Below are 25,500 nucleotides of genomic sequence, written 5' to 3'. Positions count from 1 at the left end.
GAAGATGGGTGGACCCTGCACGAAAAGCTCCGCCCTACATGCTATGGTTGTCTTTTACATGGTGCTACATTGGTTGTCTTTTACATGGTACTACATGCTATGGTTTTTCTTAGGGATATTCTCTCAAGGGTATGTTTGGTATGAGGAGCAAAATTGACTGTCTTATTTATTTTCTCTTCCACTCTCATATTTCAATTCATCTATAGGAAAAGATATTTTGATTTCCTAATATAAATTATTTTAAAAACACATTTTAATAATTAAAAAAATTAATAAACTTTTTAAAAATACTTTTTTATTTTGTAAAAAATAAATTAGAAATTCAATTTATATAATATAAAATAAATTTAATTCAAGTTGTATTAAAATTTTAAAATTGTAATTTAAAATAAGTAATTTTTAATATAATATAAATAGTAATATTATGATAAAATCATATATTATAATATTTTATAAATATTATAAAAATATGGATATTAGCATTGTATAAAAGCGTAATTATTATTATTTTTTAAAATAAATAATAATAATTTAAATTTAATAATTGCTAATACTATTTTTAAAAATTATTAAACTTATTATTTTGTTTTTTAAATGTTTATAGTAACATTATGATAAAATCATATCTTATATTTTTTTATAAATATTATAAATATATAAATAAAATATGGATATTAACATTATATACCTCTAGTTAAAATTCCTCATCCCGTCTTAGGAGAATAAATTTACAAAAGGAGAGATGGAGATGGAAAGGTCTCTAGGATGTCCCATTTAACTCGTACAATGTTGTTTTATATTTCTATATTATATTTTTGAAAAAATTAAAAGTAAATAAAAAAATATAAAAAATCATTTTCTATTTTTTAAAAATACTGATAATAATAAGAATTAGTAAAAAAAACTCTAATATTATTAACAACATAAAAAATATTATTAAAATTATTTTTAAGTACTTAGAGATTTCAAAATGTACCAGCAGACTTATATTTTTCAAGTGCATGAGAGTTATTTTTATTTGTGAAATTTTGACTTTTGTTTTAAAAGTACATATTTTTCAATTACTTTATTATTTTTTAGAAGGAAAACTAAAAATAAGGAAAAAAAACTTTTTATTTGATAAAAACAAGTTTGAATAAATTAGTAGCAGAGACTAAATGCTTATACTTGTTGTCTATAATAAAAGAGTGGAATTGTACAAGTTCAATCTTATTTACATAAACCAAACAACTCATGACATCCTTCCATTTAATTACAATATAAAAACAAAGATGAATAAATAAATATAAATATAAATATAAATAAATAAATAAATATTTTGTACCTCTCTTAAATTCCTCTCAAATCTTCTACAAAAAAAAAAACCCGATTCCTTTCCAAAATCCTGTCTCATTAATCTAATTTCTATTTTTGGTTTAAAAAGTTACTTCTCTTTAAAGTTCTTATTTTCCTTCCAATTCTATCTTTTTTTTTCTCAAAAATAAATGATATAAAACAAAACAAAATAAAAATAAAATATACAAATAAAAGTGCATTAGCCTAGAGAAAGAGAGCTCAAAGTTAAAAGGAAAAAGCGTGTATGAAATTTTAAATTAAAAGGGGTCTTTATAAAAAAATTTAGGTAACGCCGGTTTAGGTTACTTATTAGAGTTTTGAGGTAACATAATCCTATTATAGAAAAAAATAATAATAATTTTATCAAATTTTCAAATTTACATTCAAAATGACTATTTCGTTGTCATGGATGTAAGGGGCTCCTCTCCACGTGTTCCTTTTCCAACCCAAACACCTTGACGGTCTAGTACAAGAATGTAACCCGTCTGAATTATTGCGACCGGATCACAATCAATTCCGTCTAACACCAAGCATGAGAAGACATTTTTCCCCTACAAAACCAGACGACAAGGGAGGGGTCGGACCCCCCAAACGGGTAGGATTGTCCAGTCAAGTCTTCAAGACCTATTGGCATGCATGATCATTCACGCTTGACATGTGAACGGTCGATAAGACCTCTTCTAGCCTTCAAGTCCATATCAATTAATTGTTGTACATAATTATAGGCCATCAATAGGTTAACGGGACAGGCAACTACATAGTCCAAGCTCATGGCACGTTAGCTAATGGTACCTGCCAGACATCTAAAACTGTGATGATTTGTCCAACGACCTATAGGACAATCATCATTACAGAAAAAAGTCAAAGTGTCTAGTCAACACTACAGTGACATTCTCATTAGCGCTATATAAACCCTCCAAAAAACACAAATATAGTATGCGCGCACATACGCCTATTCACTTTCTCCCACTTAGTAACTTAAGCTATTCTTGCCTGACTTGACCTTTGGATGGGCATGTTCAGACCATCCATCCGGACATCCTTTTGTGCAATAAATGAGTTCACCTAGTTTCATTATTATTAGGTGAGTTATCTAAGAGACACAAAGAAGGGAGGAAGGTTGTCTGATTTCTATAAAGTTGGACGGACGTGACTCCAGTTGGCTCAGAATCAATAATGAACGAGTTATATTATTAATTTTTTTTTCTTTTTAATTTAAGTTGAAGTTGACGATTGTCAAATACAATTTTAATTTTCAAATGAAGTCTTCATTATCAAATGCAACTTCGCTGTTGAAATGAAACTTTTGCCAAACACGATTTCATTGTTGAATTGAAACCTTAGTTTTTACAATATACGCGATATGAACAGGGCTATATTACATGGAAGTTTGAGAATGACTCGTATTGGCCCAAAATTCTACTTGTTACTTGTTGGTACCGTAATTACAAGCCTATAAAAGGGTACAACACGGGCATGTGTGACAGCACCTTACACCTAATATGACCCATGACATGTTAGGGATGTCATGCTTAAACTAGGTGGTGTTGCACCTTGAAAAATACTGCATCTTCTAAAAATTGGGACTTAGGTGGCCATATGCATCGAAGTCGGCTAAGTGGGATGAGTAACAACAAAAGTGTGCGGCCATGGGCAGCAAAAAGAGTGTGTGGCCACGGGTAGAGCACATGGCATTTGTTGCAAGTCCACACAGCACTGTCTGCACGCATTGCGCTGTTTGTGGGGCACGTAGGACAGAAGCAGCATGTAGCCTTTGACAAAATCATATATTTTCCTACTTAAGATAAATCATTTTCAGCTTATCCTAGGATATCATTTACAATATCGAATTTATTATATCATGCTAATATTTGGTTTGTTAAAGGAGTAAAAATTAGAATGAAATAATAAGTTATTTCTCAAATGAAAAAATATCATGCTATAATTAGAATATGATTTGTTTATTATAAATATAGGATTGTTATCATATCGAGTATTAAGTTAAATCAAATAAAACATTTATTTAGTAAAGTCATAACACTGAATGTATTTAAAAATATCATAATTAAGCTATGAATAAATGTGTGAAATATTAAGAAACTTGCAATTTTATTGGTAAAATTGTTGCTACAAATAGTAACCAAGTTCAATCACAACTCTCGAAATTCACAAGCAAAAGTTTCAATAATTTATGCATTTAAATGTGTGTTTATTTAAATATCGATATTTATAAAATAATGAAAAGAATTCAAGGTACTATTAAAAGAACATAAAAGACTTGTTAAAAGATTCTTAAAAGGAATATCGTAAAGGACTCGGTGCAATTTTCAAAATCATAGAAAATTACATGAACAAAAACAACAAATGAGACATAGGAAAGTTTTACAAAAATTATATAAAGATAATAATCGAGTCAAGCAAATGAAGTCAAAGATATTTGGAAGTGAGTTTGAGTCTTCCTACATAAATGACTCCGAATCAATCTTAGATTATTTTGATTTGGTGCAAACCATTGCAAACTATATACGAGTTAATGATAAGAAGTTTAATGGTTAGAGATTAGTTGAGAAAATCGTTGATCTTTAAATGTAAAATTCAAATTTACTATTGCAATCATCGAAGGAAATGATGTTTACCCTTATAGTAGAAATGGCTGATAAGTTCATTGTATTAACTCCAATAATAAATAGATCATAAATCATATATTATAGTTTAGTGCAAGCTTTTTAAAAGTTTGTTGACTTAAGGTTTCTTAAAATTTATTTTGATAATAATAAAGTAAAATATTATTATTTAGTCCCTTGTTTAATCATGATTGAGCAAGTTATTAAATGCAAATAGTTTTGAAAGGTAAAAAATGAAGACATGACATCACTTTAAACATCAAGAAAGAGCCTCAAGCATTATAGTTTTTATAAATTAATGTAAAACGGGTAAAAGTACAAATAAGTTAAGTTAATGTGTTATTTTAAGAATTTTGACTCGTCAAAACCACGTCTCACTTCAAAGTGCCTTTTGTGTTAAAAAAAAAAAAAGCGCATTTTAATAAGTGACCTAAAAATTATAAAAAATCAGATGAAACTATTTTTAATCATAAAGATATTGAAAACTAAACTTTCTGTAAATACTTCTCAAAGATAAAAAGGGTTTGTAAAAATGAAAAACGGTCATATATTGAGCGATCAATCGTCTAACATAGAAATGTGCATTCAAATAAAGACTTTTGATGATGCAAATTGGTTGGACAATAGATTGACATTAGTCTCTCAATGGTCACATGTAACCTTCATTAAATGTTAATGATAAATCATACCAATAATGCAAGAGCAAGAAAACGTATCCAATAAATAGTTCATGTAAAAATCACTTATTTAAAAGCGGTAAATTTCATTTATGATTCTTTCAGTTCTTAAGTATCAATTATACCATTTGAACCTAACTATTTTTCTTTTGGTACTAATTGTTACAAATTTCCATTATAATCTTTAATTCATTTGTGAAGGTCAATTGATACCTAAAAAACAATGTGCACAAATAGAAAGATTCTTTGGATTAGAGTTTATTATACCCTAAAGTCAAAGACTATGGTTTATCTTGATATATGAGAATTATATTAATTAGATGATTATTCGTGTGTCTCGAAATATTTTGATTTGTGACTCATTTAAGTAACAAGAGTTTTTATCCATATTATAAAGTCAAACAATATGAAATTTAAAATCTTTAAGATTATTGAAATATTAGTATTAGACATCACGGGATCAAGAATGTAAGATGAATGAATTTTAATCCTAGTTATGAGATCGATTCTTTCCTCTAAGTACCTAGTTCCGATTCAAATGGGGGCAAGTTTCTTTATATGTCCTAATTCCCAATCCAACCCCAACATCTAGGGACGTGACATCCTCCACCCTTGGATTATAAAAGATCTGACGGTAGATATGCACCCTATGAACGCAGAAGGATAGGGCAGACTTTGGAGCCCGATCAGCGTCACTGCGGCTCCTCCAGAATTACCCTTCAAATCTTTTGATTTAAGGTACTTCTCTGAAGCGAGGGTTTCGTTATTTCTATTCTATTCTAGATTTTACTGTGTTTCCGATGTTTCATTTTCCTCGATTTTCTTGGCATCCAAACGATGATACATTTCTTCTGCTTCCATATTGTGGCGTTTGTATTTGAAATTCATGCTAGTTTCTGCTCTTTTGTTTGTGTAATAATGCGCTTGTGATTACACATAGTCACAGCAAATGGCCATAATAGCGTTGGGTGAGTCCGTGTGATGGAAAGCGTGAAGATAAATAAGATGAATATTGGGGTTTTTGAACTTTCAAATTCCAAAAACAGTAAGAAAAATGATTAATATGACATAATTTCGGGGTTCGTGTCTCTCGGATTCATTTCCTGCAGAATAGTCAATGATAGTGAAACCTCTTGGAAGTATAGTTCTCAATTTGAAAGCTCGGTGAAACGCAATTTCTTGTATTAAAATTTAATAAGGTAGTGGGAGGTATGGAAGTTTTAACAAGATGCTTTATGGTCCATTGACATGATGGATTGCAAGGCACCTGGAGGATTTGGCTTCAGGGCCTGTAGATAATTGGTTCTCTTTTCTTGGTCAGTATGATTAAATCAATTGGTGAAGTGAAAGAAATATTTACCATGAATATCATTGAGTTGTATTATTCTTATTCATTTCTTGTATGTATTTAGAGGGGCAAGTGTTGTTGCAAACTCTTTAGAAGAGAGCATGATACTGATCATGATTATTTTGAAATAGGTTTTACCAAGTCATTTTAAGTGTGTGGAAGGTTTTCTATAGTGTGCTCTAAAAACTTTCAGTAAAGTTCTCATCATGTCTATTTGTTTACCAGTGCGCATCATTTTAATTTTGCTATTTCAACAGAAGAAATCCTTGGAGGTTGGGCTTGGTGTTGTTATCTTTTATTAGTTAAAATTATTAGAATCAAGAAGCTTAATTTGTTCTACACTCTGGACAAGCTTAAGAAGATGAATTAAAAAAATTAATAACAACAATGAAATAAGGATAAAAACACTTGTTTATGGTTTTATCAAAAGGGGAATATTTATCTGATTAGACACCATATGGTATGGATTTCTTTTATAATAATACCTTCCTCCATGATTATTTCTATTACAGGTGTAACAATTGTAGAATTTTTTCTGTTGTGTATGAAATGGATCCAATTTGGATTAGAATGGTTCATTTTCTTGATCAGAGAGATATTAACTCATCAGTCAAAACAACTCGGTGTACTATTGGTGATCTCGATTGTGTTTAATGTGCCGGACAGCAATTTTAGCTGACAAGTGCAAGGCCCTATTAGTTATGTTCTGAGCAGGATTGAGTTCATACTGAAGTCAACTTCCTCTCTTCTTACCTTATCCCTTAAACAGAAGAGTCAGGGCACACACTTTGGTATTCTAATTAATATCATTGAAAATACTGCCTTGTACATTTTTTGTATTTCTTCCTCCTATGCTACACAAATCTTTTAACCTATGAGATTATATATTTTTTCTTTACCACAAGTATAGGGATCCCTTTTGCTATCTCCTTATGTTGGAGAGCATGATATATATTTTGAATCCAAATCCTATAAGCTTAACCTTTTAAGAAAATTAGTTGTTTAACATGGTATCACGTCTTCTTTTGGTGGGAGGCCATGTATTTGAACCTCACCATCACATGCTTATTTTCCCAATTTATTAAGTCCCCTTGTAAGTCCAAAAAAGGAGGCTACACATGAAGAAGGATGTTGAAGAGCATGATATACACTGTGAACCCAAATCCTATGAACTTAAGCTTTAGGAAAATTGGTTGTTCAACAACTTTCTTACTCATTCCTTGATTGTTCTAGAAACCAGGAGCAAGTTTGATTGACTTCTAAAATATGTATGGACCATATGCTGCATGTCTTATTATTTCTTTCTAATAGAAGCCTCATGAATTGATTGTATACATCATTGTTAATGTGAATGATTGCAAAGTGGATTTGGATTGATTGTGATTTGGATGATTTGCTATATAGAAAATGGAAATCTTTGTAGTATTTCTTGTTCCTTGCTTTATATTTAGATGAAACTGGTTAATGGTTGCATTATTTTTTTTTTTGATAAGTAAGCAAGGAATTCATTAAAAAGGCTAAACGCCACAAAGCATACAGGGAGTATACAAGCTGGCTACAGCCCAAAAAAGAAAAGGACCAGAAAGAACTACCTCCCCTCAAGTGGAAGCTATCCACTCCAAGAAACCTATAAGGGAGAAAGACTCCTCATCTAAATACACTTTGGCCCAATTCCACAGGTTACAAACAAAAGAATTCTTTAATCTCTGAATATTCAACTCACCCCCCCTAAAAGCTAATCTATTCCTCTCCTTCCAAACCGTCCAAAAAATACACAACGGAATGGATTTCCAAATCTTTTTCTTTTCTTCCCTACAAATGAGCCCCTCCAGGAGATAAGAGTCTCCTTTACAGTTTCTGGTAGGACCCACTTGATATCTATCAACTCAAAAATAATATCCCAAAGGACTCTAGTCACTATACAGTGTAAAAGAATATGATTTACATTCTCTTCTTCACAGCCACACAAAAAACAACAATTTGGTAGTTGCACCCCTCTAATCTGAAGCCTATCCAGAGTGAGCACCTTCTCCCAAGTGGCCTCCCAAGCAAAAAAACAGACTTTAGTTGGCACCCTATCCACCCATATTTTCTTTGCGGGAAACACTGTGGCATTAGGTTTATCCAACAGCCTATAAGCATCTTTAACCCTGAAAAAGCCATTCCTTCCTTGCCTCCAGTTAACAGAGTCATCCCCCAATGCAGGCCTATGACCCCTCAAAGTATTGAGCAAATCACCAACCATGTCCAACTCCCAGTCATTAAAGTCCCTCTCAAAAACAAGATTCCACTCTCCATGGCCCGAATCTTGATCCCACATTTCCTCAATCGTGGCATCTCTATGCGCAGCAAGAACAAAAAGATGGTTGAAACATTGGGACAACGGAGTATCAGTGCACCATCTGTCTTTCCAAAATTTAATTTTGGAACCCTTCCCAACTATAAAAGCCAAATTCTCCCAGCACCAATCTGATTCTTTCATAATCTCCTTCCAAACCCCTACTCCCGCCGCCCCATTGACCTTCTTAGGCCTCCATCCATGTTCCTCTTGCCCATATTTCGTAGAGATTACTTGTTTCCAAAGGTTATCCTTTTCACAAGCAAACCTCCAAATCCACTTGCCCAGCAAGGCTCTATTCAATGTGGCTATTCTCCTTAACCCTAGCCCACCATTGAGTTTTTCTGAACAGACCACATCCCATTTGACTAGATGAACTTTTCCTCCCAAGTGTCCACCCCCCCATAGGAAATCTCTTTGGGTTTTCTCCACTCTTTTAGCAACGGCCTTGGGCATGCGGAAGATAGACATTTGTAGATTGGCATACTAGCCAAAGTACTTTTTATGAGAGTGATCCCCCCCCCTTTGGAGATGTACTGTCTTTTCCAAAGAGCAAGTCTCCTCCTGACCCTCTCCTCCACTCCATCCCATATAGAAGAAGCCCTATTGGGGGCCCCTAAGGGGAGCCCCAAATAGTGAGAGGGCAAAGACCCCACCCTGCACCCTAACTCAGCTGCCAACTCAAGAATCTCCTCCACTTCTCCAACTGGGATGATTTCGCTTTTGGCTAGATTAATACGAAGACCCGAGGCCGCTTCAAACCAAAAGAGAAGCCAGCTTAAATGAGATACTTGCTCTTTGCTCGCCTCACAAAACACAATGGTATCATCAGCAAAAAATAGATGAGAGATATTCAATGAAGATCTTCTACCACCCCGAATATTGCACCCTGTTAGATATCCCCCCTCCACCACTCTCCTGATAAGGACGTCCAGAATCTCCATTCCCATAACAAAGAGGTAAGGGGATAGAGGATCCCCTTGACGAAGCCCTCTAGTGCTAGGGAAAAACCCAGCTGACACTCCATTAACAAGAATAGAGAATTTAGCAGAAGACACACAGTTCCACATCCATCCCACCCACTTGGTCCCAAAGCCCATTTTTTGGAGGACCTTCATTAAGAATTTCCAATTGATGCTGTCATACGCTTTTTCTATATCCAATTTGCAGATAATACCCTTTTCCTTTCTCTTCTGCCACGAATCTATCACCTCATTAGCAATTAGGGAAGCATCCAGAATTTGTCTTCCCATAACAAAGGCATTCTGAGCGCCAGATACCACCTTACCAATCACCTTCTTGAGCCTATTAGCTAAGACTTTAGCCAAAAGTTTGTAGAGTCCCCCCAATAGGCTAATAGGTCTAAAGTCTCCCAGGTCCTCCGCCCCGCTTTTCTTAGGGATCAACACCAAGAAAGTGTTGTTGAGGCTCCTAACATAGGCATTATGTTCATAAAACTCTTTAAACATCTCCATGATCTCCTCTTTTGTGAAGTCCCATACGTTTTGCCAAAAGGCTACAGTAAAGCCATCCGGGCCTGGGGCTTTATCCCCATTCATCTCCATCAATGCCGAATGGATCTCATCCTCTGAAAATGGGACTTCCAGACTCTCTGCTTCTTGCTGGCTGATGCAATCCACCTGGATGCTACCAATATCCGCCTGCCATACCATGTCTTCAGAGAGCACCTGCTGAAACGAGTTCACAACTCCTTCTCTCACCTCCTGCTCCTCTATCAGCCACTCCCCATTAACCTTAATTCTTCCCATAGTGTTGTTCCTTCGGTGTGCACTAGCCATTCTATGGAAGAACCCCGTATTTCTGTCCCCCTCCCTTAACCAAATCTCCCTTGAATGCTGTCTCCAATGGGCTTTCTCCAACAGCACCCATTTCTTAAATGAGTCCTTGGCTTCCTTTTTTAAGTCAGCTTCCTCCACAGTCAAGTTTCTCTCACTTTCCACCCTATCCCAATGGTCTACTTGCTCTAAGGCTGCAGCTTTATTGGTCTCCAGCCTCCCAAAAACCTCTTTGTTCCAAACTCTCAGATTCTTCTTAATTTCCTTCATTTTAACATTCAATCTGAAGCTAGTGCTGCCCCTGACCTCAATCTCCTGCCACCATGATCTCACCATGTCTTTAAACCTCTCAACCTTCAGCCACATATTTTCAAATCTAAACGGGGTGGGGCCTCTACTAATTCCACCCCCCTCTAACACGATTGGGAAATGGTCAGAAATTGGACGAGATAACTTGATCTGAGTGACTCCATTAAACTGATCTAACCAGCTTTGGGAGACTAAAAATCTGTCAAGCCTCGCCCACGCCTGATTATTAAACCCCCCATTCCAGGTGAACTCTCCCCCCTGCAGAGGCAAGTCCACCAGCTCTAACTCATCCACCGTCTCTGCAAATCTCCTCATGGCTGAACTGATTCTACTTTGGCTGCTCCTTTCTTGCTGAAACAGAATAACATTGAAGTCCCCACCAAGACACCAGGGATCGTCCCAAAGACCTCTTATCGCCCCAAGTTCCTCCCACATACCTTCCCTTTCCGCTTTAGTAAAAGGACCATACACTCCCGTAAAAACCCAAGTAGCCCCATTTTCAATAGTCTTGAATCTACAAGACAGAGTAAAAAGGCCCTCCTCCCAATCCAATATATCCAAGACCCTCTTGTCCCACCAAATCAAAATGCCACCCGCAGCCCCCTCCGCATTAAGGACTCTCCAGTCTAAAAATCTTCCTGTACCCAAGCTTCTCACAATGCCTTCCGACATCTCCTGAATCTTGGTTTCTTGAATACACATCAGGTCCCACCCTCTGACTTCTTATATAGTTCTTAATAATTTTCCTCTTAGAGCTGTCATTAGCTCCCCTCACATTCCAACTTATAATCTTCAGCTTCATTGGACAACTATCAGCTGATCCCCCTTGCCCTGAACAGGACCTTTCTGTTTATTCCCCCCCTCGTAATTGACGGAGCATTCCAGCCTCTTTAGTTCCCTTTCGAATTTGGTTTTCTCCAAGAGCTCCTTACTGTGGATCTTTTCCCTCCTCTTTCTGATTTTAGTCAGAAAGTTCAGTATCTCCCTCTCCAACCCCTCCGTAGAGAATCCCAGAAATTCACTAAATTTTGCTAAACTGCCATCCTCCCATAGTTCCTCTTTCTCATTTTCATTGACTTGAGGTCCTGATGCATCAGCATACCCCTCCTTGCCCCTAGCCTTGCCTCGGACTTTATTGGCCTCTCCTAACTTCCAGGATTCCTTCTCTTTTTCGACATTCCCCTCATAGACTGTTAGCCAAGTTGACTTATCCCCCCATAACTCCTCCTCTAATCCCCCTGGATGATCAAAAGACTCCCCCTCTAGAGCCCGATCAAAAATAGAAGAAAGAGAAGAAGAATCCCCCATAGCCCGATTTCCTTTAAGATTGGAACGCAGGACATACCTCTTGGCTTCTTCTTTAAGCGCACGGTCAGTCAAGGATAGGCCTTCATCCCTCTGTTCTCTTCTGGTCTCTACTGGCTCCCAACACAGCAAGGGATCCTCTGGACTGGATCCTATTTTGGAAACGACACGGCCCAAAAGACCAGCCTTCTCTTGGGCAGCAATTGGGCCCTCCCTTTCCCATCCTTCCAATTCTGCACTAAAGGGGCAGCCCATCTCAGCAGCCCAGTTAGATGGGCCTATCTTTGACTCACCAGCCATCTTTGCTTTTCCTTTTAATTTTCGGCCCAGAAGCCCATCAAGCTTAACCAGCCCACCTTCCTTCTCCTGCTCCTTAATAAAACTTATTTGGGCCATATGAAGACGACCCAACCATTTTACCATCTGAGTAATCCCAATTCCCAGACGACGGGCCATGGACTTGGTTCCCGGGCCCTAAGTCCGGCCCATACTCCTGCAAAGCCTTCCCATCGTCTGGCAGGAGCAGTCCCTCGATTCCCGCTCCTCTCAGATCCTTCCCCACGCTCTTCTCCGCGCGTGAAAGCACATCATCCCTGTCCTTGGTTCTCCTGGTGCTTTCCGCCGCGGAAGAGCTCCTTCTCACCACGGGTCTAACTTCCCACCACAGCGGCAAAGAGTAGACCTCCTCCTCTACCTGAATTTCTAACATACTCGGTCTAAAATCTCCTCTTAGCTTGACCAGAATCCTAGCCCATTGAATTTTCCCCATCGTCCTTGTCCGTTCATCAATTTCAACAAATCCCCCACATTCATCCCCTATTTTCTTCAGTATCGTCGGGCTCCATAACGAGATTGGTAGGCCAAAGATTTTAAGCCAGGCTTCCTTAATCGTCTCCTCCTCTACCCAGCAGCCCGTCTTTGAGTTCCAGAGGTCTAAACTCAAATGGACTCCTCCTATTACTCTGCTCCCCGATGAGGCCACTCGGTGAGCCTCTTTTATGTCTTCAAACTCCAACAAGACCTTACCTCGTTCCAGCTTGGCCAGCCCTAACTTGCTTTTTAAGCCCCACGAGCTCGCCCAAAGCCTCCCCAACCTCTCCATATTTTCTTCTTGCTTTTTGTTGGATTTCCAGCTCGCGACAAGGCAGTGTTCCAACTTCTGTAAGTTTCCAGCCAACTCCTCCCTCGAGACCTTCATCTTGATCGCATTTATGCCTTTCCAGTTGGAGTGCTTGACTGTTTCTGCGTATGACTTCGCCGGAGAGGTTTTTCCGCCGACCCGATCTTCCTGTATCTCCATTCTTCTTCCAGCCAGCTTTTCCATTTGACAGATCATCTCCGCCATGTCCGTCCATCCTTTTCTGTCCCTCCTACCTCTCGGTAAGAAGATGCAGAACCTTCTGCGTTCCAGATCAACCACCCCCAACCTTAAAAAACCACCCGCTCTGTTGGAGCCCCGAGCCAAGGTGAACCGCTTTCCTCTTTCTCTCCACTCCTTCTCCCATTTCCCTTCTTCTTCGTCACGTATACAATGGATTAACCCTTCCTTAAAAAACCCTAAGCTTTCCAGCCTTAAGCGAACCCATGTCGAGACCCCCCGCTTCTTCTCCACGATGAGGATCTGACGCCGTCCTTTCCTTTCGTCGAGGGCAAGCTCGAAGGTCTTAGATTCCACCGAGAAGCACCGCTTTCGACTCGCCTCGCCGGACTCCTCTTTGTCGCCGTCGCACGCGCCTTCACTCGCCCTCACGCCCCCTCTCTCTCTCTCTCTCTCTCTCTCCCATTTTTTACTCACAGTTCTCTAAAATCACTTGCAGAAGATGATGATAGCACGAGATGGCTGAGACATCCGATCGGCATAGATTTTGAGCTTCATCCTTCTGGGTTTCTGGGTTCTGAGTTTGTGAAGTAGTGCTTTAATGGTTGCATTATTGAAAAGTACGAACCTGAAGAATCTTGGTTATTTAGGTTAGTAATATCCTTGTTAAGATGATCTTTTCTCTTAAATCAGCTTTGTTTTTGGGCCATGATATAGAGAACCTTATGAATCGTGGAAATCCAGTTGCACTGAAATATATATGTATATTGATTGAGAACTCTCAATGGGAGAGTTCTCATGGGAGAAGCACGAAGGTTGCTTCTCCCAATGCTTGCTTTTGATTTTGTTTTCTTTCTTCCCCCTCCCCCCCCAATTTTAGATGTGTGTTCTCTCTGCAGTAACCTGTTTCTTACATTCTCCTTATAATGTTGGATCTAAACTAGGTAACTGGATATGATTTTAAATGGAAGTGTCATGACCTCTGGGCGTGCTTTGATGGATTCCAGGGCATGTAAGCCTGTTACTAGTCACCAGGTTTTTGCATGCTTTCCTCATTTGCCTGCCAGGACTGCTTCTTTAAGCATCAGGAGTTCATGGAGACCTTGTCAGGAGCTGAAATCCTGGTCTTTTGGAGGTATAAATATCTTTTTCAAGCATTTCATTTTGTTACAAAGAAACTTGATTCTCAGACCGAAGCTCTGATGATGAGATATTATTATAGGGTGAACAAAAGTATGCCTATAAATCAGTTTCTAAAACCGCCTACTGTATTCTTTCTAGTGCAACTATGTAAGAAGCTCAAGTTTTATAGGCAACCCCTCTCCTCTCTTTCTGGAATGCCTTTTCACTGGGAAAGTAGGCTGGCCATTCATGCCTCATTTATTCTCACATAACATACATCCTTCAATATATCAAGATGTGCATATCATCCAACTGGACTGGAGCATTTAGTTTTTTTGGATAATTTGTCAAAATAAAGAAAGACTGGTAATGGATGTAAAACTAAGTGTTCATCTGGATATACTTCCTGTTTTTTGTTTTTAAAATTAGAAATTAGAAATAATTTTTATATAAAATACAAGAATTTTTAAAGGCTTACATTCAATAAATAATAGTTTTAAAAACTGTTTCTTAAAGTGATTTTTGAAGATATAAGGCAAATATATATTTTTTGTATAAGATGTTCTACTTTTACATGGAAGTTTTTCATTTTAAAAACAAAAAACAAGAAGTATATCTAAGTGAACACTAAGTTATAAATGTGGTTTGCCTTATAGAATATCAGAGGGAACTTTTGATAAAATAGACTATTAGTGCACCCAAAACTTTTACTGAGTTGGAACTCCTTTTAGAATATTGAAACTTATTTGCATGGGTCCAAAATGCTTTGGACTCTTTGGAGCATCGGGAAATCATGTTTACTGATCCTGTACTCATTGTCATGGCAGGAATGCCACTTTCACACCTCTCTGCTGCATCAACCCCACTTTTAAGTGGGGATCAAGGTGGCCTGTCACACACACTCCCCATGCTACCGAGACGGCCAAGATCTCCAACTCCCCTTAGAGCTTCCAAGGATGTTCCATACAGCTTCCGCTACCCTCCAATGACCAAAAAACCACAATGGTGGTGGAGGACTTTAGCATGCCTCCCCTATTTAATGCCCCTTCATGAGACATGGATGTATGCTGAAACAGCCTATCATCTACACCCTTTCTTGGAAGACTTTGAATTCGTGACATACCCTTTTCTTGAATTCATTGGGAGGTTGCCCAGCTGGTCCTTGATGGCATACTTCTTTATTGCATATCTTGGGGTGGTAAGGAAAAAGGAATGGCCTCACTTCTTCAGGTTCCATGTAGTGATGGGCATGTTACTGGAGATTGCTTTGCAGGTGATAGGCACCATTAGTCGGTGGATGCCTCTGGCAGTTTACTGGGGAAAAGTGGGGATGCACTTTTGGACTGCAGTGGCATTCGGATACCTCTTTACTGTTCTCGAGTGCATAAGGTGTGCTCTTGCTGGTATGTACGCTGACATACCTTTTGTCTGTGATGCTGCATATATCCAAATACCATATGATTAAGGAAGGTTAAGCACATGAGGAAAAAAGTTGTTTCCTTTTTGTATGGAGAATTTTTTGAACAGAAATGAATGGTTTTAAGTTGAGACCGGAGGGTGTAAATGTTTCCTTTGGACTGGATTGGTTTTACCAGATTTAAATCTGGCTTAAATGTTGGTTTCTGAAGTCCATTGCTTAACTGGATGATCCGGGCAACCAATTGCATTCTGATATGCTCTGCAGGATGCTGCTGTACTTCTCCCTGAGCGTCCTTTTTGCCCGGGATTGATTTCAAATATACCCAGTGTTTTAATCAAATTGCATTCAGTTAGGTTTTGGCAGCCTCTCTCGATTTGGTTTGGTTCAAGTTAAGGAAGTCGTGCATCATCCAATGTGAATGAATTTCTTTTCGTGCATTTTTAGGAACCTAAAACTCGCAACATATTTTCAATTCTTAGAGTGTAGGTGTTGGTTCAAACCATTTATATATGCATGTGTATATGAATTAGATGCGTTGAAAGGGTGAAGGAATAAATTATGCATGACCAAATTCACAAAAGATGGTTCTAATTTCAAGCTTTTAATAGTAGATTAAAATATTTCCAAAAAAAATCCTTTTACCCACACCCCCTTTCATGATTAATTTCTAATCTTAAATAAACTATTAAAACTAATCAAAGGTGTTTTTCTATATATATAGATGAAGTATGAATGAGATGATGCATATTATATGACTTGCCCCTCACCCTTGGAATGTTGAATATTGTAAGTTTTGACTTTAAATTGTCAATTAATGAAATTGGTGTCAGTAATTTTTTCATTCAATTTTCACAGAACCATACATTGCCACAGGCCCCATCCTCCATTCCAACTTCCACCATTTCTGGGCATTGACTGGCGTTGAGCTTTTGACAAATAATTAATCATACACACTGTAGCTTACTTCATCTTGTTTCCCTTTCCATTTTTTTTTCTAAGAATTAGCCCATCTGCCCCTGTCCAGGGATGAGTCCTCCCTATTTTTATAATACCATAAGAGTCTCCCAACATTTTCTCACCCAACACCATGCCATCACCTTTACCCAGAGATGTTGATACTGTCAGCCTTTTGATTAAGAAAATCAAGTACAAATTTTATAATCTGCTGAAGAATTTTGAGTGGTAATATGGCCTGAGCTGAGAGTGTTGGAGCTTTCCATATGGCCATATGTCATGGACCACTTTGCGCCCAACCCATTTGTGCCCACTTGATGAAGAGGAAAATTTTTTAGTTGCAGTAAAGTAAAAGTGCATCCAATATTTAGGGCTTTGATTTGGAAGTGAAGTAATGTTTGTAAACAAGGGAACCCAACTTACCATGCCTGTGATTTGATTTTGAGATGATGCAATCACTATCTACCTTATCAATCAACATATTATATAATCTTGGCATTCAATTATTTTGATTATTTTATGAATTTTTAGGTAGGCATGTCATTTTAATCTCACATCATACTCCCAACATTGTTGTTGCCTTTCATGCTGCAGTCCATCTTCAAAAGCAATTGCTTTTAATACATAAAACCCATCTTGGGTCACCCCATGTTAATTTCTTGTGTTGGGTTCAATTGATCTACCCCATATTTTAAGTAAAATATACCAAGTGCAATATATCAACTCCCACACTAAAGGAAATAAATATTAATACCTTATCCTATCTTAGAGAAAAAAATATTATTCATTTCATAGGCTTTCTAAAAATGGTAATTAAGTTAGTTTTAATTTAATATTTAAATGCCTGACAAATAAAATAAAATAAAATGTAAGGTTGTCTCATGAAATTTTTTTAAAAAAGTTTTAATATATTTTATCCTCTCAACTTATAGTGCATTTTGTACATTACTCTCTTAAGTTTAAAATCGAATATATTGCATTCAAAATTTCTTAAATACCAATATTTTGTCTTTTTTATTAGACGTTGTTAATTTCAATAGATAAAAATGTCATGTATGCGATTGAATAAGTAAGAGTAGATTTATAAATTCAATCACCAAAAAACTCTAAACAGAGCTCTCCTCCCCTCATTCTTCTTGTTTGTTCTAAAACCCTAAATCTTTAAAATCGATGCAACATTTCTATCCTTTGAAATTAACACTATCCGACAAAAAATGTAAAATATTAGTATTTAAGAAGCTTAAAGTGCAATATATTCAATTTTAAATCTAAGAAGACAATGCACAAAATACGCTGTAGACCGAAGGAATAAAGCGTATTAAACCTTGAAAAAATGGCATATCTTGTTCTTAACCGTTGAAAATGGTAATAATTTTTTGGGAAAATATTAAAGTAATGAATTGGTATCTACCGAACTTGTTAAATGATGATACGAATAAATAGGGTTATTAAAGGTATGTATGTGAAATCACCTAATTGATTACTACTTTTTGATATTTATATAAAAAAATAAAAATAAAATCTTTGGATTCTAAAATATAACATTTTTTATTTTTATTTTTGGCATTTAATAACTCTACCTAATTCTTATTGCTTTTGTCATCTCATATAATTGGAATGAAGATGGGGGAGGATCTAAATTCAATGATTCGAATCTGAATAACAGGAAGAAATAATGATGAAGGCCTTCCCCACCATACAAATATTAAATGTTGGTTGTGTTTTGCTTTGCGTCTTGATCAAATCAACTCCTTTAGTGTGGCGACAGACAACCCACGACCATACTCTCTTGCAAATATCACTCGCTGCATCATAATGCAGTTTTAAACTACCAACTTCCCACTAAACCAAAACCCAGAAAACGACACCGTTTAAACGTCTTTCGTTTTTTCCAGTAGTGGCTGCTCTCATCTCATGCTTTCATCATCTTCAACATTACAAACTTTTACGAGCTCTCTCTTTCTAACATGCAATCAAAACTAAAGCATGGAAAGCCATGCATTACACTCACTCCATTCATCATTTTTGCTCGCTCTTTGAGATGTTGCATGATTTCTCCAAGTTGGCCACTCATAATTCTCCCACTCCTCTCTCTCTCTCTCTCTCTCTCTCTCTCTCTCTCTCTCTCTTTCGCTCTCTGTGTAAGTGCTCCTTTTTCTCTGTTTTATTTATGGGGCCAAGCATGGAGGTATGGCTCACCTGTTGTAGTTTCGATGAACTGAGCTTTAAGTACATATTCAATATATATATATATATATACATAACCTATTAGTAAGTGGATCACAGCCCCTTTTTTCATGCTCATATGGTACTAACATGGGGGGACTTCAATGGCAGTTCAGCCTCTTTTTAAATCGTGCAACTGATTGGAGATTAGATATGCCAACCCACAGAGTGGAGCTAATAGGTCAACTTTAATCGAGTGGTTGGGAGGCTGCATTCTGATAGAAACGTGTATAACTTGACCATGAGAAAAATTCAACAAGTGGAATAAAGAAAATGGTAATTAACTTGTTTAGTAGGAGACAGGCAGGTTCTTTTTCCCATGATTTATGGTGGGTAATTGGGCATATCTAAATGATTGATAGGGAAAGTATCAAAACCCAAGTCTGTCCAGTTTGTTCATGAGATGATCCTGAGTGGTAATGTAGACAATTTGAAGTCCTCAATACTGCAGAAATGACTTTGAAGCATACATCAAAGAGTTGATTGATATTGTCCGTTTGGCAATGTTAACAGCGCACGCGTGGGAGAAATTTTTCAGTTGGTTTGAATTTGGAACTTGTTTGACAATGATTGTAGGGAATATTTTTAATCGTTTTAGCATTTGAAGGGAGCATGGGATAAATGCATTGAGATCGCATTAGGAGGCCGCTTTAATCGGGAGATCAAGCATGGAATCAGCAGGTGAGGAAGCGCAAATCTCAATGAACATACAATGAACCAAGCCAAAATCATTGGAGTACGTATCAGCACACCTAGCACAACAGCCAAGGCAGGAAAGAAGGCGAGGCACGGATGGAGGGAGTTGTTTATGTTTCTCTTTACTGGTTTGTCTCTCTTGAAATATAATATAGTTTTCTTTCCAAAACACGAGAATACAAACAAAGAGTGAAAGAATCTATCATGTAGAGAATAACTTAGGCGGACTGAAATTGAAAAGGAGTGTTGGTTGCGGTGCTGCCTTTCATCCCCATTCGTGGGTCAAGCATTTCAAGCACTTTTTCAACAGGCATTAAGCAGCCAACCGCCACAATGGACAGAAGAGAGAAAGAAAACCTCATTTTGCACGCATGTTTGAAATTTGAATTGCTACATGGGATTGGCAGGTTCGTTGTATTAACTTAAGATTTGAATGTGACTGCTTGTTTTTAGTCCCCGTTTGGTCAAAATTTACGAGCTCTCAAAAGGTGACTTTGCCTCCATTTCTATCTGCTGATTATAAAAACACCATACTATGATTCAATTTGCTATGGGATTTTTCTACATTCTAACTCTGCCTCTCTTAACTCAAGAGGGTAGAGCTCCAAGCAAGGGTTTAGTCTCTTGTACCCTAAAGAATTTCTTCTTCACCCACCCATCACTATGACACGCAACTGAGGAACAGAGCAGTTAAAGCCAAGACAAGTTGCAGTGTTATTTAAAGAAATAGAAATGTCAATTGGTGTTACGTCTCAATAATGATTTTAAATAATATTGAATGCAAGAGGCTGTGCCTTTCTTGGGTTCTACAAAAAGGCCAAAAAAAAAACAAAAAAAAGAGGAAAAGGAAAAAGGAAAGGAAGCGGTTTCTTTCATTACCTCAGTTGCAGGCTTGCAGCAGGCTTAAATGCAGAGACCCACCATCTATAATAATACCCATAACAATAAATAAGCACCACCGGAAAGTATATATTTGAAGATGGTAAAATACAAATTTATGTGTTGATCACATATGGTCAAACAGAAGAACAGAGATTAAGAGGAGAACATTAGGTAAGAAAATCACTACAGTATCAATGAGGAAAGTTGATATATATCATATTATATAAATAGAGAAACAAAATACATCAGCAGCCCTTCAATCCATACCACATATATATATATATATATATATATATTATATAGACTGACCCATTTACAAACCAAGTACCCAGTTGCCAGATTAACTACTGGGTATTTTTTTCCATGCCATCGTCTGATTGTCATACTGATTTACCTCCGGTCCTAAACTAATGTAATAATAATAAAATAAAGAGGGGAAAAAAACACCCTTCTTTTTCTTCTTCTCCACTCAGTGGGACCTTGAACAAACACCACCAAAAAGGAACAAGACAAACAATATACTGGACATTTTCAACCATGATGATGATGATGATGACACGGAGGAGGATCAGTATGGAAACATGTCTACAGAAGCAATGATGGGTTGGTTAAGGTAAAGGTAGTTCATTGGGTTCATGAAGGGATCAACAGTGACGTGAAGATCCTCAGTTTCAAAGACGCCATTGCTTGTGTTCATGTAATTGAGGATGTCATTGAGAGACTGATATCTGTGGCTCAGTTCCATAGCCTGAGCCCTCAAAATTGAATTATCAGCCTCAACGGTCAAGTAGCGCTGGTTGGTGATGTTGATGCTTGAAAGGATTTCGTTATTTTCCTTCCTGAGCTGAGCAACTTGGGCCATCAGATCATCCAGGTGCTTCTGTTTTCTCATCCGGGAACGCCTTGCGGATTCCCGATTAGATAGCATTCTCTTCCTTTTTCTTTGATCCATCACATGCTGCAGATCCTCTTCAGAACCAGAGTTCTGAAGCTGAGTTGATCCTGAAGAGTTTCCACTTGAAGAAGCCATCATACTATATTTATACCACAGACACTAACAATCTCAGCAGTACTATAACTTTGCTAAGAGATCGAGAAGACACAGGACACAGGACACAGGACCCAAACACTAGTTATTTTTATACAGTACTAATATCTATTTTAAAATCAAGCCAAAATCAGAGACAGTTCATGAAAAAACATAGAACCAGTAGAGGAACACAACAGAGAAAGATTGAACTAAGTGGGTCCTGCGTTTGAGTGAGGAATTTATCATAAACCCGGAGCGGAGGATTTCACTGACAACTGGAGACATGAGTCTCAAACGTTAAGAATAAAACATTCAGCATCAAGATCGGGAGAAAGAAACCACCCCAGATCTAAACAAATGGAAAAATGGGGTTTTGATGGAGAACTCAAAGACCCAGATTCATGAACAAAACCCCCCCCGGAAATCAAAATCAGAGCAAGAGTTGATTTCAGCAGAGGTTCCTCCAGCTTCGGGTCTAGAAACCAGAACCCCAAGATCAAACCTTGGAAAACAGAGGCTGGACACCCTGAAAGAAAACCGGCAGAACCTCAGATCTATAAAGGAGATGTCCTAAGGCAGAACACCCAAGATCTATAGGGGAGGAAGAGAAGAGAAGAAAAGAGAAGAGGTTGTGGAGGATATTGAGAGGCCAATTTATAGAACAAAAAGGGGACAAGAAAATGCAAGAAAATAAGAGAAAATCATTAATAAAACACAAATAATAATAATAATGGACAGGGAAAAAGGTGTGTAGAGCGTTGGAATCTCCTGTGGAGAGAGTAGTTGAGAAGAGGTGATTGGAGCATGTGGGGTTGGAGTGGACACCAAATTTCCACTATCCTCCAATTACAGCTGGTGAGGTGAGCGGTCAGCAACACCACCCTACAAAATCCAATTCCAAACCCCAAACCCCAAACCCCAAAAAAATTAATAATGGACATCTCTCCTGTTTTCTCTTTTCTTCTACATTTTTTACCTATCTTTCACCGCCAGATTTTACCGTTATCGCACGGTTGATATGGTTGTGAAAGCTGACAACTCATTCCCCAGTAGATTCCTGTGGGCGGAGGTGGAATTACAACTACTGGGATTTGTCAGAATGGGTATTTTGGTCATTTACGACTGTGTGAGTTTGTTTTGAACTCTCAGAAGTCAGAAAACTTTTTGCCTTTCCCTGAGTGAAAATGCAGGCCAAGTTAAAACCATTGGAAAAAAACTGTTTTCCAAATAATGATATTATTATTATTAAAAAAAACCATGTCATACTTATATTTAATTTATTAAAAAAAAAAGTTCATTATTTTTTAATGTTCCATATTTATTAAAAATAAAAATTATAATTCATCACAATAGTTATTATTAAAAAAGCATATTTTTTTTTACATGTATAATATTATCTTTAAAAAAAATAGGATAAAAGTTGTTACTATACTCTAAAAACACTTTTATAAATTTTAGTTCTTTTTAGCTATAAATTTCATTTGTTAACAAAAGTTTTTTGTTTTCCAAACGAGTGATGTAGAAAATTGAAAAAAATATATGAAAAAAATGTAAATTAAAGAGTAAATTTATTATTCAAGATATTTTTGGTAACTGTTTTTAAAAATAATTATTGAAAAATAGTTTTTGAAAACCTTTTTTTTAATGTTTTATAGAATAAAAGTCTGTTTAAAAATTTAAAATATTTTTAAATATGTTTTAAAAACAATATTTATATTTAATGCTTTATTTTTAATTTTCTACATTCTTATATAATTATTATTTTTAAACAATTATCATAAAAAAATGAAAATAATAGTAAACAACCAAAATATATTATCTAAAAATATTATATTTTCTATTCTTATAAGAAAAAACAAAAGCAGTTTCTGATTATTAAACATGTTTTCCTAATATTTTGTTTTAAAAAATAGAAAATTGTTCTTGAAAAATAATTCCTATATTTCTCATGTCTCGATTTAATATTATTATATTTTATTTCTTATCCTAAAATATACTATACCAATCAATGAAAGAAGGCTAAAAGGGGAGAAACATTATCCATTCAAGGAATGATTTTATTGTGTGGTTTTGAAAAAAATGCTCCAAAAAAATCCCCATCTCCCCATCTCCCTATCTCCCTTTTGCTTTTGATTTTCAGAGTTTGGTCCCCTTCCCACCAATACCTCTTTGGTGTCAAGTGTTAACAACCCTCAACAGACTGAATCCAAAAATCTTGTGGATGGAGAAATATCTGCTTTCCTTTTTTCTCTCTATTTATCAGCAAAAACTTTATTCAATCCCAACTGTACTTGCCATGTGCCTTTCACATATATTCAAAGTGAAGATTCATTAATCTCCAAAGCTTATGCTAAAAGATTGCTTCATTCAATTATAAACACGGATTAAAGCATATTTGGGAGTGTTTTTATTTAAAATATTTTTTTTGAAGAATTAATTATCAATTATTTTTTCATAAATTATTATAAGTGATTTTTCAAAATTTTAAAAATATTTTCTAAATTTTAACGGTAATTTCTCGGGTTTCCTTCATTTAAAAAGGAAAAATAGGTAGTTAACTTATGAATTAAGGAAATAGATACTCCTACTTTTTAAAAAATGGGACAGAAAATTGTGATTAAAGATTAATTTGCTGAAAGGTGGGTGTGTCTTTCAAAGAGTGCTTTCATTTTCCCACCAAAATAAATGGAGCTTCATGAATATTATGGGCTAAAGACTCTCCAACAACCCTTTAAAGCTTTTGATTGCTATGATTTGCAGCCTGTGAAATCAGGGTGAGACCAGAAAAGGTAGAGAGTGGTGTGTGGGTGCGTGAGAGAGAATGGCTAAATTGACAGAATGATTCTTTTGATATGTGGGAAAGGAAGAAGGGAAGAGGAGCCGGCTTCTGATATCGTAGGACCCTACTACTTTTATCCCATGTAATTAGGATTTTTCTTTACTTCCCTTTCAACATAAGGAAAAGTTAAGAGGGTGATGGACATCTCATAAGAAAGTGGAAGTGGGACTGGGAGAGACTAGAGTGGACATCAATGATGGCAAGCAATCCCATCTTCATATCCTCCTTTTTGTAACTTGTGACTTGCATTCGTTTTTTGAAAATAAGTTTTAAAACCAATCATCAATTGTTTTTAGATATAAAATTTTATTTCACAACTTAAATATGAAAAATAATTTTTCAAATTTTTTATGAAAATTTATTCTATTTATTTATATTTTTATACTTTAATCTTATTTGTTTATATGATCGGTTTACATTTGAATTTTGATTGATATCAATCCGGTAACTTAGCATTTTCCAAATCTCATTCATTAGAGAGTGCATCATTGCTCCTCTCCAAAATATCTATCACCAACAGAGATGGCAGAAGTGCATATTTGAGATGGATGAGAAAAGGGGACAACGACATCAAGTTCCTCATCAATAATTGAAGATGCAGTAAAAAGTAGAATTGGTGTTTAGTAGGAAGTGATCATGGTGACTGAGGTGACTAATGTTCCAGGACACAGGCAACACAAAATTGAAAAGAGCAGAGATGGGGGAGCATGAAAGATGAGTCCCACTGTTGTCAATTCCGGTGTAAAGCAGGCCCAATGCCAGAGAGGAACCGCATTGGTCAGAGAGGGTGATAGGCTAGTGGGTAGTGGTGAAGGGCGATTTTAAGGCACTAACCCCAAAGTTGCCTGCTGGAAGAGGGCTCCTCCCGAAAGCATTCTGCTTTTGCTGGGTGTCATTTCAGGCATTTTGGCTATTTGACATGTCCCAAGTTGCTTACCAACAGTGCCTTTCAGTACCATGTGAGCCCCAACACTTTTGCCGTAAACATCAACATTGGGAAATTGGGAATTTGATGCTCTTTTATTTGGTATTTGCATTTCTTCTGTAATAAATGACTGATAAGCTCTGCTCCCTATGTTTGCACAGCAGCACAAGAAAGAAACCTTTTCTTTTCTGTTTTTTTTATTACTAGTTGGCCTTGGCCTCCTACTCTCAGGAAAAAGTCAAGAGGATGTGGTGAATTTTAACTGGGAAAAGTCAAGTTTAATGACATATTTGAAATAGGTAAGTAGACAACAAAAAAAATCAGACTTGAGAAAGATTATGGGAATTTGAAATATT

At 36.6% G+C, this 25,500-nt stretch overlaps 2 protein-coding genes across 3 annotated transcripts; one reads left to right on the top strand and one right to left on the bottom strand.

The window, feature by feature from the left end:
- Positions 1 to 5,231: 5,231 nt before the first annotated feature.
- On the top strand, positions 5,232 to 15,944 carry LOC117906525 (protein TIC 20-I, chloroplastic-like). Of its 2 annotated transcripts, XM_034819564.1 has the most exons (4): positions 5,232 to 5,374; positions 13,550 to 13,700; positions 13,995 to 14,185; positions 15,000 to 15,944. In XM_034819564.1, the coding sequence occupies exons 3-4, from the start codon at positions 14,005 to 14,007 to the stop codon at positions 15,635 to 15,637; spliced, it is 819 nt and encodes a 272-aa protein (XP_034675455.1). In that variant the 5' UTR covers positions 5,232 to 5,374; positions 13,550 to 13,700; positions 13,995 to 14,004; the 3' UTR covers positions 15,638 to 15,944. The 2 variants fall into 2 exon arrangements, with proteins under 2 accessions (XP_034675455.1, XP_034675454.1); XM_034819563.1 differs by lacking the exon at positions 13,550 to 13,700.
- A 4,471-nt stretch (positions 15,945 to 20,415) lies between these two features.
- On the bottom strand, positions 20,416 to 22,019 carry LOC117907886 (bZIP transcription factor 11-like). The gene has a single exon (XM_034821559.1). The coding sequence runs from the start codon at positions 21,381 to 21,383 to the stop codon at positions 20,919 to 20,921; it is 465 nt and encodes a 154-aa protein (XP_034677450.1). The 5' UTR covers positions 21,384 to 22,019; the 3' UTR covers positions 20,416 to 20,918.
- Positions 22,020 to 25,500: the final 3,481 nt, after the last annotated feature.

Source organism: Vitis riparia, chromosome 18, assembly GCF_004353265.1.
Source record: "Vitis riparia cultivar Riparia Gloire de Montpellier isolate 1030 chromosome 18, EGFV_Vit.rip_1.0, whole genome shotgun sequence".
Classification (NCBI taxonomy): domain Eukaryota; kingdom Viridiplantae; phylum Streptophyta; class Magnoliopsida; order Vitales; family Vitaceae; genus Vitis; species Vitis riparia.
This window is presented reverse-complemented; position numbering and strand designations above follow the sequence as displayed.

Excerpts from the sequence above, each read along its gene's own strand:
- LOC117906525 (XM_034819563.1), top strand. The coding sequence starts at position 14,005 with ATGATTTTAAATGGAAGTGTCATGACCTCTGGGCGTGCTTTGATGGAT. Across the intron at positions 14,186-14,999 it reads GAAATCCTGGTCTTTTGGAG|GAATGCCACTTTCACACCTC; the intron begins GTATAAATATCT and ends TTGTCATGGCAG.
- LOC117907886 (XM_034821559.1), bottom strand. The coding sequence starts at position 21,383 with ATGATGGCTTCTTCAAGTGGAAACTCTTCAGGATCAACTCAGCTTCAG.